Raw genomic sequence first — 13,840 nt, 5'->3', positions numbered from 1 at the left:
GTTCCTAACGATGTCTTCCAAGTCCCTCTTGTTCATCCAAGTGGAACCCAGGTAGAGGTTCGTTATAGGCCGGTCTGAAAGGTACAACACCATCTCCATTCACACCCCATTTGCTACAGTAATCACACAGTCACACCTCACCTCAAGTGAGGCTGGATGACTGGGTTCACCCAGGTCCTCTGCAAGAAAAGGAAATTGTTTTGCTAAACTGCTAGCTCGCCTCTACCACAATTCGTTATAGTGTTTGCTGTTTATAAGGATCATGGGCCCTAAATTTTGTTCTGCCTATAAAACTAATACACACTGATGACAGAAAAAAATGGATAATATAAAGGTGAAAAAAAAAGAGTCATAAAATGATTATTCTGGCTGTTGCTCTTTTTAAACAGAATTAGTATCAAATTGCATACACCACATCATATTCTACTTTTCCACTTACTATTAGGTGGTGCAAAGTGCTCCATGCCACTAAGCAGTCTTCCAAAACATGCTATTTAATGGCCAGATAGTATTTCATTCCATGAATATATCAGAATTAATATTACTGAGCTCCTATTGTTGAATAGTTGGATGGCCTGAGCAATTGGGAAAAGAGTCTCAAGGTATATGTCCACCTCCACCTCTTTCTCACATTTACCCAAGGCCCCAGGGCCAGTCACTCCATCTCACTAGTGTGCTTTTCTTCCAGGAGACACTGAGGTCCTTGAGCCTCTTTTCAAGTCTTCCTCTGCCACATCCAGGGTTTCTGGGTCCTTCTTTCCCTCAAACTACGCTGATGGGGAGATTGTATGCAGATCCCATTGACTTTCCTTTGTCACCTTCTCTTTCCTACTAGACCAAAACAAGGGCCAGTTCTTTGCAAGAAAGTGCCTCACTCCCAGCAGACATGTGTGGTGGGAAGACAATAGTGAAGAAACAGACTTCTCCCAGTGCTGGCACTCCATAAAACAATCACCAGCTCATCAGTAGAAACTTCCCAAGGAGCTTCTAGTCTGTCCTTCTAACTGTGATATTAGGGCAGCCCTAAGAATGTCCGGAACTTCTCAGTAGTACACTGGTCTCCTACAATGCCAAGGGCAACCAGATTGGTTTCTGACCAGAGCAGCATCAAAGGGAGGGAGAGGAAGTGTCCCAGCCTCAGCAGGCAACTGCCTGCCCAGAGCTTTGCATTTTGGCGGTATATGGGGCCCAGGGAGGAGGTGGGAGACATCCTACTTTAATGTCCCAATATCCCAGAGGAGAAAAAAATTGTAACTGACGGAAATGTAATAAAACAGTCAAATGTAGATGTAACCAGCTAGGAGGAATATTGTGAAATGTACCAGAGTCATGTTTGTTCAAATATCACAATTTTTATTAAAAGGGAAAATCAAAACATTAAAAAAAATATGTGCCCCCATTTATTCTCTGACATTCCATTCTCTGTCCAAATGGTCTCTCTAATCCCCAACCACTGGAAAACCGACTTTTAACAAATTTTTATTGCAGGGGCGCCTGGGTGGCTCAGTCGGTTGAGCATCCGACTTCAGCTCAGGTCATGATCTCACAGCTGGTGAGTTCGAGCCCCGCGTCGGGCTCTGTGCTGACAGCTCAGAGCCTGGAGCCTGCTTCGGATTCTGTGTCTCCCTCTCTCTCTGCCCATAACCCACTCGCATTCTGTCTCTGTCTCTCTCAAAAATAAATAAATGTTAAAAAAAATTTTTAATAAAAAAAGAAATTTTTATTGCAAAATATACACACATGAAATATATATACACTTAAGAATGCTGGCCAAATTTCAGAAAGCCCCCATGTGTCTCTTCCTGCTAAAAATACCCTCTCTGCCCTCCAACCCCAGAATTAACTTACTGTTGTGACTTTTGTGATAACCACTTCCCTGCTTTGCATCATGCCCTTACCCCCTATGGACGCATTTCTATCCAAAATAGTTTCATTTTCACAGTGAATGTAATCCTTCAGGGACTTTTCTCTCAACATTACGTCTGTAAGATTTATTTGTGGGACTGCATGTGGTATTAGTTATTTTCATTGATATGCAATATTCCATTATATAACTATACCACGATTTGATGTTTGTGCTGCTGTTGATGAGTCTTACTGCTGTTTCCAGTCTGGGGCTTTCATGAATAATGCTGCTATGACTTTCTTGGACATGTATCTGGTGGAAATGTTCATATGCTTCTCTAGAATATATACTTAGGAAAAGAGCCAACCTGATGACTGTAACCGGTATCTCCCTGTGATTTAAACTGGTTGGTTCTCTGGTATCTACTGAGAGTAACATCTTTTCATACGTGTGTTGGCCACTTGGATGTTTTCTTTTTCGAGATAAAGCTGTTCAAGTCTTTTGCCCATTATTCTATTGAATTGTCTTTTTCTTATTGATTTATAGAAGTTCTTTACATAATTGGAATGTAAGTGCTATGTGTGTTATAAGCATCTTTGACCCCCTCTACCTATTGTCTTTGTTTCCTCTTGATTTTAATGTATCAGTTCATCAATCCTTTTCTTTATGATTAGTGTTTTTATGCATATGATTTAAAATTTTTACCTATCGTGAAGATATTGTTATATTATATTTTCAAATCTTTATTTATGCTCGGATCCATAATCCACTGAAAATGGATTTTTGGATATGGTATGTGATAAAGGTCATGTTTTATTTTGGGGGGTGTCTATGGGACACCATAAAGACATCTATTGTCCTGGCTGTGTTTATCAGGGAGAAACAAGAAAATAGTCTTTCCCCCACTGCTTTGCCATTCAAACTCCATTATAAATCAAGTGTCCATATATCATATGTGTCCATATGTGTATGTCAGTGCCCAAATGTATATGGGATCTCTATTCCCAGACCATCAGTCTATGTTCCTGTGCCCATATCGCTACCACACCATCTTCCTTACTATGGCTTTATTTGCTAAAAGCATGACCTCCCATCTTATTCTTCAAGAGCGTCTTGGTTATTAGCCATTTGTTTTTCCACACATGTTTAGAACTGATTAAGTTGTATGAAATACTTCTTGAGTACAATGAATCTACAGGTCACTTTTAGAGAATTGATATTTTTATAATATTTAGTCTTCCAATCCACAAACATAGAATCTCTCTGTGTTTGGGTTTTGTCAAGTGTTCTTAATGCAATTTTATAATTTTCACCAAAGACATCTTGCACATCTTTAGATTTGTGTTTAGTTATTTGATAATTTTCATGCCATTTAAATATTACCTTCTCTAAAATTTCATTTCCTAACAGTATTGCTATCTATATTGAAATGTGATTAATTTTTAATATTTATTTATTTATTTTGAGAGAGAGAGTGAGGGAGAGGCAGAGAGAGGTAGGCAGACAGAGCAAGAGCCAGATGCAGGGCTCGAACTCACAAACCGTGAGACCATGACCTGAGTGGAAATCAAGAGTCAGACACTTAACCAACTGAGCCACCGAGGCACCCCAGAAATGTGATTAATTTTTAAATTGATTTTGTGTCTAACAAATCTGTTAAACTATCTTATTAATTATGGTAATCTATCTGTCCATTCTTTGGCATTCTCTATGTACACTATCATATCTTCAAACAATGACAGTTTTGTTTCCTTCTTTCCTGTTCCCCATAACTTTCACTTCTATTTCCTGCCTAACTGCACTCGCTAAAATCTCCAGTCTGATGTTGAAGAGAAATGATAATTATGGGTACTCAGGTGTCCTTGTATTGTTTTGCTCTTGAACAAAAAGAATTCAACATTTCACCCCTAAGTATAAGGACTGCTGTGAGATTTTTGTGGATAATTTTTACCGGATTAAAGCCATCATTTCTATTCATAGATTACCAAAATTTTTTTTTAATAATGAGGGTGAATTTTGGCAAATGTTTTCCTTGGTTTGCTTCAAGTGAAGATTCATATGTTTCTTGTTCCATCAATCAATGTGACGTGTTTCAGCAACTGAGTTTTGAATGAAATCCCTCCCCATTCCTAGGAAGGTCATGGTATCTTTTTACTAATTGGTTGATTTGGTTTGCATCAATATTCTGAACTGATACGGCCTGTAATGTTTCTTTCCCATATTGTCTTCATTGGGCTTGGCCTCAACATTTTGCTAGTCTCATAAAGGAGATAGGTGCCATCTACTCTCTAGAAGAAATTGTGTAGTATTCTTTGAATATTTTGTAGAGATTTCCAGTGAAGCCATATGAGTCTATAGCTGCCCTTAATGGAATATTTTTGACAACTGAACGATTTATTTAGTGTTTATAAGAAAATGCAAATTTCTTGAATATGTTTCATTAAGTTAAACTTTCCGCGGATTTGTCAATTTCATGTAGATTTTCAAAATTACATAATGGTTTTCCAATGGCTTATATATAAATATGACTTTTATATACAAATATGCACACATGTATCTCCCAAATACAAACCCTTTCTCAGTTATTGATAATATCTTCTTCCATTCTGTAGCTTTACTTTTCACTATGCTAATAGTGGCTTTAGTGGTCAGAATTTCTGAAATTTTTATATAGATCAATTTATCTATTTTTTTCCTTTGTAATTATAATTTATATTAGGGCTTTTTATGTCCTATTTCAAGGTTTTTTCCCCTACCTTAAGTTTGTAAAAAAATTAATTCTTCTATCTTATCTTCTAAAAGTTTTGGTTTTTAGGGGCACCTGGGTGGCTCAGTCGGTTAAGCCTCCGACTTCAGCTCAGGTCATGATCTCATGGTTTGTGAGTTCAAGCCCCACATTGGGCTCTGTGCAGACAGCTCAGAGCCTGGAGACTGCTTTAGATTGTGTCTCCCTCTCTCTCTGCCCCTCCCCTGTTCGCACTCTCTCTCTCTCTCTCTCAAAAGTAAAATAAAACCTTAAAAAAAATTTTTTTAAAGAAAGGATGTGTTTTTAAAATCTTCCCAAATGACTATGAAGTTGTTTCTTCCTGGAGAGTATTCACTCATTGCTGCTGCTAAGGAGTCAGCCTCAAATCCAGTATTAATTTGAAAGTAATCTTTCTTTCTCTGATTGTTCTTAAGATTTCTGCCATTTCTTGGGGCGCCTGGCTGGCTCAGTCAATGGAGTATGCAACACTTGATCTCAGGGTTGAGAGTTCAAGCCCCACATTGGGCATGGAGCTGACTTAATAAATTAATAAAAAAAATTTTTTTTAAAGATTTCTGCCATTTCTTTAAGACAATGATTTCTAGGTATCAATTTCTTTGTATTATTCTGCTTGAAGTTTTTTTTAACCTCTAGTTGGATATTTTTCATCAACTTTTTAAAAATCTCAGCCACTATCTATTTTCTATGACCTCTTGTTTTTTCTTCTTCCTCTAGAATTCCAAGTAAATATATGTACAATCTTCTAATTCTATTATTTTCTATATTTTTATCTTTAGGTCTGTCTATGTTCCATTCTTAACACTTTTTTCTGAGCCATTTCAGGTTAGTAATTCTCTTTAGCTTTGTCTAATCTGTTATTAAGTTTTTCCACTGTGACTTTAATTTTGGTTATTACATTTTTCACTGTGACTTTAATTTTGGTTATTACATTTTTCACTTTTTCAAATGTTATGTCACTTTTTTTAAGGTTCATGTTCCCTGCAGCTTTTTTAAAGCTTGTTTTTATTTCGGCATAATTGTCTTATTATCTATATTTTATTATTCTAATACACTTATCCCAATAATTAAATTTGTTCTCTGTTCTTATTGTCTATCATTTCCTACTTCTGTTGTCTTATCTCTTTGCTTATCCTCTTGTTTATACTTGACTATATGCTTGTCATTCTACTTGAAAAATAATTTTTAGGTATAAATCAAACCCTGGAATTAAGTGAATTTCCTCTAGATTTGCATTTGATTCCATCAGGCACTTTGGGACACAGTCCATAAACACACCAATGCAAGTTCAAGGTCTGAGATTCCATGAAAGGTCCAAGTAATTCCAATCTTTCATTAAATCACTTGCAAGGATGAGCTCATTACCTCTTCTTTGTTACTTTGAGAGTATAGACTTTTAATGCCCCAGCTCATTGTGAGGAGTGTATCTCGTTGGACCTGGTTGTGTGGGTTTTGGTCTTTGATTTCTACACCCTTCACCTTATGTGGCCATCAAAGCAGAGCTTTGAATTTTGTAGGTTCAGTAAATTCCCTCAGAACAATAGTAGCCACCTAACGCCCATTATTCCTTCCTTTTTAGCGTGATAAACACTCCTGCATTGGCAGTTCTTTGAGGCTTATAAGGTTTGGGATATTTTGAACAGGTTTGCTTGGGGTTGTTTCTCGTGGGAAGGTTGGCATGAAATCCTAGGTCGCTGTTCATGAACTCTTCTGTCCACATTTCTATGTAGATCACTGGGAGCATACATTTTACTCCCCTTTTTCCCTCAGGCTGGTCTTTACCCTTTTCCCCTTTTTAAAAGAGTTAGACTAATGTTTCTTTGTTTGTTTGTTTTTAACTTTATTTTTTTATTTTTTAAAATTTACATCCAGGGGCGCCTGGGTGGCTCAGTCGGTTGGGCGGCCGACTTCGGTTCAGGTCATGATCTTGCAGTCCGTGAGTTCTAGCCCCGCGTCGGGCTCTGTGCTGACAGCTCAGAGCCTGGAGCCTGCTTCATATTCTGTGTCTCCCTCTCTCTGACCCTCCCCTGTTCATGCTCTGTCTCTCCCTGTCTCAGAAATAAATAAACGTTAAAAAATTTTCTAAAAAATAAAAAATAAAAAAAATAAATAAAATTTACATCCAAATTAGTTAGCATATAGCGAAGCAATGATTTCAGGAGTAGATTCCTTAATGCCCTTTACCCATTTAGCCCATCCCTCCCTCCCACAAGCCCTCCAGTAACCCTCTGTTTGTTCTCCATATTTAAGAGTCTCTTATGTTTTGTCCCCCTCCCTGGTTTTATATTATTTTTGTTTCCCTTCCCTATGTCCATCTGTTTTGTCTCTTAAAGTCCTCATATGAGTGAAATCATATGATTTTTGTCTTTCTCTGACTGATTTCACTTAGCATAATACCCTCCAGTTCCATCCACGTAGTTGCAAATGGCAAGATTTCATTCTTTTTGATTGCCGAGTAATACTCCATTGAATATATATACATCTTCTTTATCCATTCATCCATCGGTGGACAGTTGAGCTCTTTGCATACTTTGGCTATTGTTGATAGTGCTGCTATAAACATGGGGGTGCATGTGTCCCTTCGAAACAGCACATCTGTATCCCCTGGATAAATGCCCAGTAGTGTAATTGCTGGGTCATAAAAAACTGAGTCATAGTCATAAAAAAAAAACTATTTTTAGTTTTTTGAGGAACCTCCATACTGTTTTCCAGAGTGGATGCACCAGCTTGCATTCCCATAGACTAATGCTTTTAAAGTGTTGAAAACATTTAAGTAGCAATAAATTAAAATTGTCCCAAAAGCTAAGGCACTAATAAAGCCCTTATAATAGTTTCTCTTTTCTCTACACAGTTCTTTCTAGATGCAGAAAGAAATTTCACAAGGTTGCCATCATTAAGCATGTATCAGAGAAGGATGAAGTTCTTTGCAGCTGTGAAAATCATGTATATTTGTATATAAGGAGAGGATTCTTAATTTTCATAAGACGTTCAAATGGGGCCATCATATCCATAAAAGTTTGAGAATTGTATTAGTTTTTAATTCTGACATTTTTGCAAAAATTATGCTATATTACAATGTTTTTCTGTGCACCCACAGAATCTTCTAAGTATTTTTAAGAGTGTCTGTGTTACTCTGTACTGCCTTCTTCTCAACGTGGACTGCATGTTCTTTATGTATTGTAGGTGGTGCTTTATGTGTTACAGGGAGCACAGCAAGCATCCGTTCCCTTGTTAGAAGCCCCTGGGGGCAAAGAATGGGGATTAAGTTAATTGGACTCATATCATGGCTGAAAAGGATCTTTGCTGTTTTTCAGCCAGGGTGTGACAGCTCTCAACAAAACTAAGTCTCTAGGTCTTTTCTGTGTGCAGGGAGCATTCTGGGACAAAAATGTCCTCACCTTAAGTAGGAAGCAGGAAAACAGAAATTCTCAACTGTGTGATAATTTTCACGGAGAGTTTGTTGGGGCTCAAGTGCCCTGAGAAAGTAATTATCAGTGGCAGAGCCTTGTTCTGCCCTTTTCCTTCCCTGGCAGTGCACTCTACCCACTCAAGAGAGGGAGCTATTTGATCTGCCTCCACAACCTCTAGAAAGAAGTGGGAGTAGCAAAGGTGCCAGCAGGGGGTCCAGGGACCAAAGGGTAAAGATAGGCAGGCTTCCTCTTCACTCTTTGGCCTCCTCTTCTGACTTATTCCTAGTGTCCTCACCACATCCCCCCACCACGCCACACCCATCTTTCATTCACCCATGGCCCCACCTTACTAAGTATGACTTAAAGAAGAAATCTAGGGGCGCCTGGGTGGCACAGTCGGTTAAGCGTCCGACTTCAGCCAGGTCACGATCTCGCGGTCCGTGAGTTCGAGCCCCGTCAGGCCCTGGGCTGATGGCTGGGAGCCTGGAGCCTGTTTCTGATTCTGTGTCTCCCTCTCTCTCTGCCCCTCCCCCATTCATGCTCTGTCTCTCTCTGTCCCAAAAATAAATAAAAACGTTGAAAAAAAAATTTTTTTTAAAAAAGAAGAAATCTAGAGGGTGCCCAGATGGCTCAGTTGGCTGAGCATCCAACTCTTGATTTTGGCTCAGGTCATGATCACAGGGTCATGGGATCTAGCCCCACGTCAGGCTCCACACACAGCCCCTCTCTCTGCCCCTCTCTCCCACTCTCATGCGCTCTCTTTCTCCCTAAAAAAAAATTAAAATAAATAAATAAGCAATCTAGGAAATGTGCATTCATTTAAAGAACTCAAGTGCCAAAGGACTGAGGCTCTCATCCTGGAAAGGCAGGAAACAGAGGAGATAGGCAGCTACCAGTTTTCCTGCCTTGTTGGGATATTACTGAATTTGGTGGGTTTAGGGTTCTGGGACACAGGGCCCCAAGCCCCCTTCCCTGTCACCCCAGGTGCCCATTTCTGCTGCCAGCACTGACTCAGCAGCTGTGCAGGACAGCGTTGGCTTGGACTATTCTCTTCCCCCCACATCACCGGCAGTTGGTGGGCAAGCTTCCTGGGCAGCCACAGGTGACGAAACCTGTCACACCAGCAGGAGTACGGGACTGTTCTTGAGCCCCCACCCCCAGACTTCCTTCCTCTCTTGGGGGGTACAAGTCTGGCAAGTGAGAGCGGCAGCGGCATCTGACTGGGGCAGTCTTCCCAAGAAGATGCAGCTGCTCCTGTTCCTGATGGCCTTTCTCCTACCCCCCGGGGCTGGGGCAGGTAAGTGACCACCCCCAACCTCAGGCCCGACCCCTCTCACAGACCCTGGAGCCAGACTGCCTAGACACTTCCTAACTCTGTACCGTTGGGCAAGTTATTTGAATTCACAGTTCCTCCTCATCTATAAACTAGGAAGAATACCAGTGTGTACCTCCTAGAGTTCAATGAGAGTTAAGTTAGTTGGTGTACATGAAACCCTTGGACTTGCCGCCAGCACAAAGGACACGTGATATACATGTGCTCTCTAGATTCATTCTGCAGTCCGTGTGTCCGAGCCTAGGAAATAAGGATGCAGCAATAACAATACCATCAGCTCATGTCTAGAATCTGAAAAACCAGTCCCCTGCTGCTCATGCGCTGACCTTGAGGAGGCCTCAGAGGGACCTGGGAAGCTCCCTGAGGAAGAAAGTACCAGGGAACTTCGGAAGAGGCCACCCCAGAGGGCTCCAGATTTGCCACCCAGCAGCAGACCACCTCTCCTCATGGTGGGAGCCTGAATCTGACCCTGCCTGGAACCAGAGCTATCCTCCGGGGAGCTGGGAGGGAGCTCAGGTCTGGGATGGGGAGCCAGCAGTGGTTCCTGCCAAACCCGGGAGTCCTCCCCCAACGTGTGGTGCCCTGCAAACCCAATTCTCACCCGCAACTCCTCCACTCCCTCATGTCTCCCGCCTCCTCACCTGCCAGCCTTTCTGGAGCCACCACCCTGATGCCCACACCACGGGGTCAGCAAGCACAGAGATAAGTGCGCAATGCTTCCTTCCAGGGGAGATCATCGGAGGCCAAGAGGCCAGGCCTCATTCCCGCCCCTACATGGCTTTTCTTATAATCCAGACTCCAGTGGGGTACAGCACCTGCGGGGGTTTCCTGGTGAGAGAAGACTTTGTGCTGACGGCAGCTCACTGCTGGGGAAGGTGAGCAGCTCGTGTGCCAGTACCGCAGGCCCAGGAGAGCCCCTGACCAGCCATGTGAAAGCAAGCTTCCAGCAACAAAGGGGAAAAAGAGACGAGTGGGATTTGGGGGTGGAGAACGGGCCAGGGTGAATGAAGAGAAAAGGAGGACATGATCAAAAAGAGTAGGAGGAGGAGATGAAAGCACACAGTAGGGCTCAAAATAGGAGTTCAAGCTATTTCTCAACTTATTCCAGGGGAAGCAAGGCTCAGTCACTGCATCCCCCACCACCCTCAGCTCAGGGCTGAGGAGAAGCACAGAGGACTCAGCCCCTGAAACCCTCCTGTCCCCTCAGTTCCCTCGGCTGCAGTCTTGCCGCCCTGGGCCATCCACCTGGCCTGCAGAGCCTGCGGGCTGAGCTCCTGAGGCTCACGCCTACCCCTAGGCCACCTCTCCTTTGCAGTCCTATCACCGTCATCCTGGGGGCCCACAACATCAGGAGGGAAGAAAGAACCCAGCAGCGCAGGTCTGTGCTCAGAGCCATCCGCCACCCTGAATACAATCAACAGAGCAACGTGAATGACATCATGTTACTGCAGGTACGGCCCACCCACCCTCCAGTTCTCCTGCTGAGCCAGTCCACTCCCAGTGCAGGGGGGCCTGGCCATCCTGAGAAGCCGAGGAGGAGGCAGGGGCAGAGCCGCAGGGTGGGGACGGTGTGCTGCACACACCGCCCCTGAGTGCCCCCTCCCCTTCTCCTGCCAGCTGGAAAACAGAATCCAACAGAGTGAAGCTGTGAGGACAGTGTCTCTGCCTCAGGCACAGGCCAGACTGAGACCTGGGGCCGTGTGCACCGTGGCAGGCTGGGGCCTGGTGAGCCTGAGCAGGAGTACAAACAGACTCCATGAGGTGCAGCTAACCGTGCAGAGGGATAGCAGGTGCCGCGATCGCTTCAGTTTCTACACCGGCCAAACACAAATTTGTGTGGGAAACCCAAGTTCGAGGAAGTCCGCCTTCCTGGTAAGGCCATGGGCATCTGCCAATACTGCCTGACAGGCTAGGCAGTCGAAACAGGCTATTCCCCACGGCGTCAGTCTGGAGGGGTCAGAGCAGAGGGAGGTAGGGTCTTTTCCCATCAATCTGGTCTCTAGGGTAACGGGAGGAGCACTGGGCACACAACATATACGTGTGCAGTGTTTTCCTGGAGAAGGCAAAGGCACCTTGACTTGCGTTGAGCTAGAGACAGTAACTCTAGCCAGGCCTGAAGCCCAACCATGGAAAGACCGGAAGGCTGACTTCCATACTTCCACCGCCCTTCCATCCTCCTGCCACTCGCCCCTGCTTTCTCTGAGAGCCAGGCCTTAGGGCAGCAGGAGCCCAGAGGCCTGGTTTAAGGTCTTTTCCTCTCCTTGTCCACAGGGGGACTCCGGAGGCCCCCTGATATGTAACAATGTGGCCGAGGGGATTGTCTCCTATGGAGACAGGAGGGGGATTCCTCCCGCAGTCTTCACCAGGGTGTCCAGCTTCGTGAACTGGATAACCAGAACAATGGAACGCTTCAAGCAGCAGAACCAGACCTGGACGCCGCTGTGACTGATTCTGCTCTGGGGCGGCTCCAGAGGGGGTGGCCAGAGCCTTAATAAATGTCCATGTCTAGAGTGGAATTAACTGACTTTTCATGGGTTCATTAAACATCATTCGGTACACAACAAGCACATGCCAGGACAGAGTCTGGGCTCCTCCAGGAAAATGGGGTTCTTCCCCAGGACAAATTAACCCCTCCCACACCACTCTGGAGATCAGGATGAGCTACTTCCTTCCTCCCGGCCATCCATTCCCTCATTTCTCCTCCCCCCACCACCTGGGAGAAGGGTGGAAAGACATATCTCTTCTCAGGGCAAAGCTCTCTACTCTTCACCCTACCAGAGATTCCCCTACTAGGTATTAAAGTAGACTCTAAAACTGTATGCCAGTGCTATGTGTAGGGCAGGGAGACCAAAGGGACAGAATTGAAATTCAATACAAAGCTTGATTTAATACATGATAAAGGTGGCATCTCAAATCACTGAGAAACAATGAATTTTCAATAGATGGTATTGGAACAACGAGATAGTAGTCATTTGGGGGAGAAAAGATAAAATTGGACCTACTCCTTGCACTGTAAGCCACAATAAACCTCAAATGAATCAAATATCTAAAAGCAAAAAAATGAAACCATACAAGTACTTGAAGGAAGAAAAAAATAAAGATTTGCTTGCTTAAAAATAGCGACCAAACACTCATGTTCACAGCACCGTTATTCACGATGGCCAAGAAATGGAAGCAATCCAAGGGCCTATGGACAGCCAACATTCTTCTATTAAACCCTTAGGCTACAACCAAACCCCACTGAATTACAGACCACTGTTCTCATCTTTTTTTTTTTTTTTAAATATCTTTCTTTTCTTAATGTTTACTTCGAGAGAGAGAATGCACTCATGCATGCATGCAAGTCGGGGAGGGGCAGAGAGAGAGGGAGAAAGAGAATCCTAAGCAAGCTATGCGCTGTCAGCACAGAGCCCCATTCGGGGCTCCATCCCATGAACCAAATCGTGAGATCATGACCTGAGCCAAAATCAAGAGTCACTTAAGTGACTGAGCCACCTAGGCACTCTCATTTTCTTATGTTGATACTCCAACATTACACAAAACTCCACACAAAATGTTGACTAAAATAAGGACGTGTATCCTAAAAATTAGCCCATAACTGTGTATACCAATACTATATTCAAATAAAAGATTACTAAAAATTGCATAATTTAAACCATACTTTAAACACCTTCTTAAGATAACTGCACAGAAAATTGGTGCAGCCGCTCTGGAAAACAGTGTGGAGGTTCCTCAGAAAATTAAAAATAGACCTACCCTATGACCCAGCAATAGCACTGCTAGGAATCTACCCAAGGGATACAGGAGTACTGATGCATAGGGGCACTTGTACCCCAATGTTCATAGCAGCACTCTCAACAATAGCCAAATTATGGAAAGAGCCTAAATGTCCATCAACTGATGAATGGATAAAGAAATTGTGGTTTATATACACAATGGAATACTACGTGGCAATGAGAAAAAATGAAATATGGCCTTTTGTAGCAACGTGGATGGAACTGGAGAGTGTGATGCTAAGTGAAATAAGCCATACAGAGAAAGACAGATACCATATGGTTTCACTCTTATGTGGATCCTGAGAAACTCAACAGGAACCCATGGGGGAGGGGAAGGGAGAAAAAAAAAAAAAGACGTTAGAGTGGGAGAGAGCCAAAGCATAAGAGACTGTTAAAAACTGAGAACAAACTGAGGGTTGATGGGGGGTGGGAGGGAGGGGCGGGTGGGTGATGGGTAGTGAGGAGGGCACCTTTTGGGATGAGCACTGGGTGTTGTATGGAAACCAATTTGTCAATAAACTTCATAAAAAAAAAAAAAAAAGATAACTGCACAGAATCAGCTGGAAGCGTTTTGGTTTTTTTTTTACATCCATCAAAATGCTAATTACTCCTTGCAGTGTGACATTTACCATCTGACTTTTTGCAGTTTCCATCATCTTAAATGGAATAGTCACTGAACTCATATTTTATCAAGTCTAACTGGCTATATAC

The 13,840-nt window shown here is 43.0% G+C and overlaps 1 protein-coding gene across 1 annotated transcript; it reads left to right on the top strand.

Annotated features, from left to right (window-relative positions):
• Nucleotides 1-9,262: 9,262 nt before the first annotated feature.
• Nucleotides 9,263-11,798, top strand: CTSG (cathepsin G). The gene is made up of 5 exons (XM_047074620.1): nucleotides 9,263-9,317; nucleotides 10,081-10,228; nucleotides 10,669-10,804; nucleotides 10,971-11,225; nucleotides 11,625-11,798. The coding sequence occupies exons 1-5, from the start codon at nucleotides 9,263-9,265 to the stop codon at nucleotides 11,796-11,798; spliced, it is 768 nt and encodes a 255-aa protein (XP_046930576.1).
• The last annotated feature ends 2,042 nt before the right edge of the window (nucleotides 11,799-13,840 follow it).

The sequence above is a fragment of the Lynx rufus genome, unplaced genomic scaffold (assembly GCF_022079265.1).
Source record: "Lynx rufus isolate CCGP_SWC_20201006 ecotype Redwood Valley unplaced genomic scaffold, mLynRuf1.p SCAF_13, whole genome shotgun sequence".
NCBI classification, from domain to species: Eukaryota; Metazoa; Chordata; class Mammalia; order Carnivora; family Felidae; genus Lynx; species Lynx rufus.
The sequence above is the reverse complement of the archived record's forward strand: the minus strand, read 5'-3'. Positions and strand labels throughout refer to the sequence as shown.

What these genes read in the sequence shown, in the direction of transcription:
- CTSG (XM_047074620.1), top strand. Translation starts at nt 9,263, where the DNA reads ATGCAGCTGCTCCTGTTCCTGATGGCCTTTCTCCTACCCCCCGGGGCT. An exon ending in ACCCCCCGGGGCTGGGGCAG is followed by an intron (nt 9,318 to 10,080) that starts GTAAGTGACCAC and finishes GCTTCCTTCCAG; the next exon opens with GGGAGATCATCGGAGGCCAA. An exon ending in GCAGCTCACTGCTGGGGAAG is followed by an intron (nt 10,229 to 10,668) that starts GTGAGCAGCTCG and finishes TCTCCTTTGCAG; the next exon opens with TCCTATCACCGTCATCCTGG.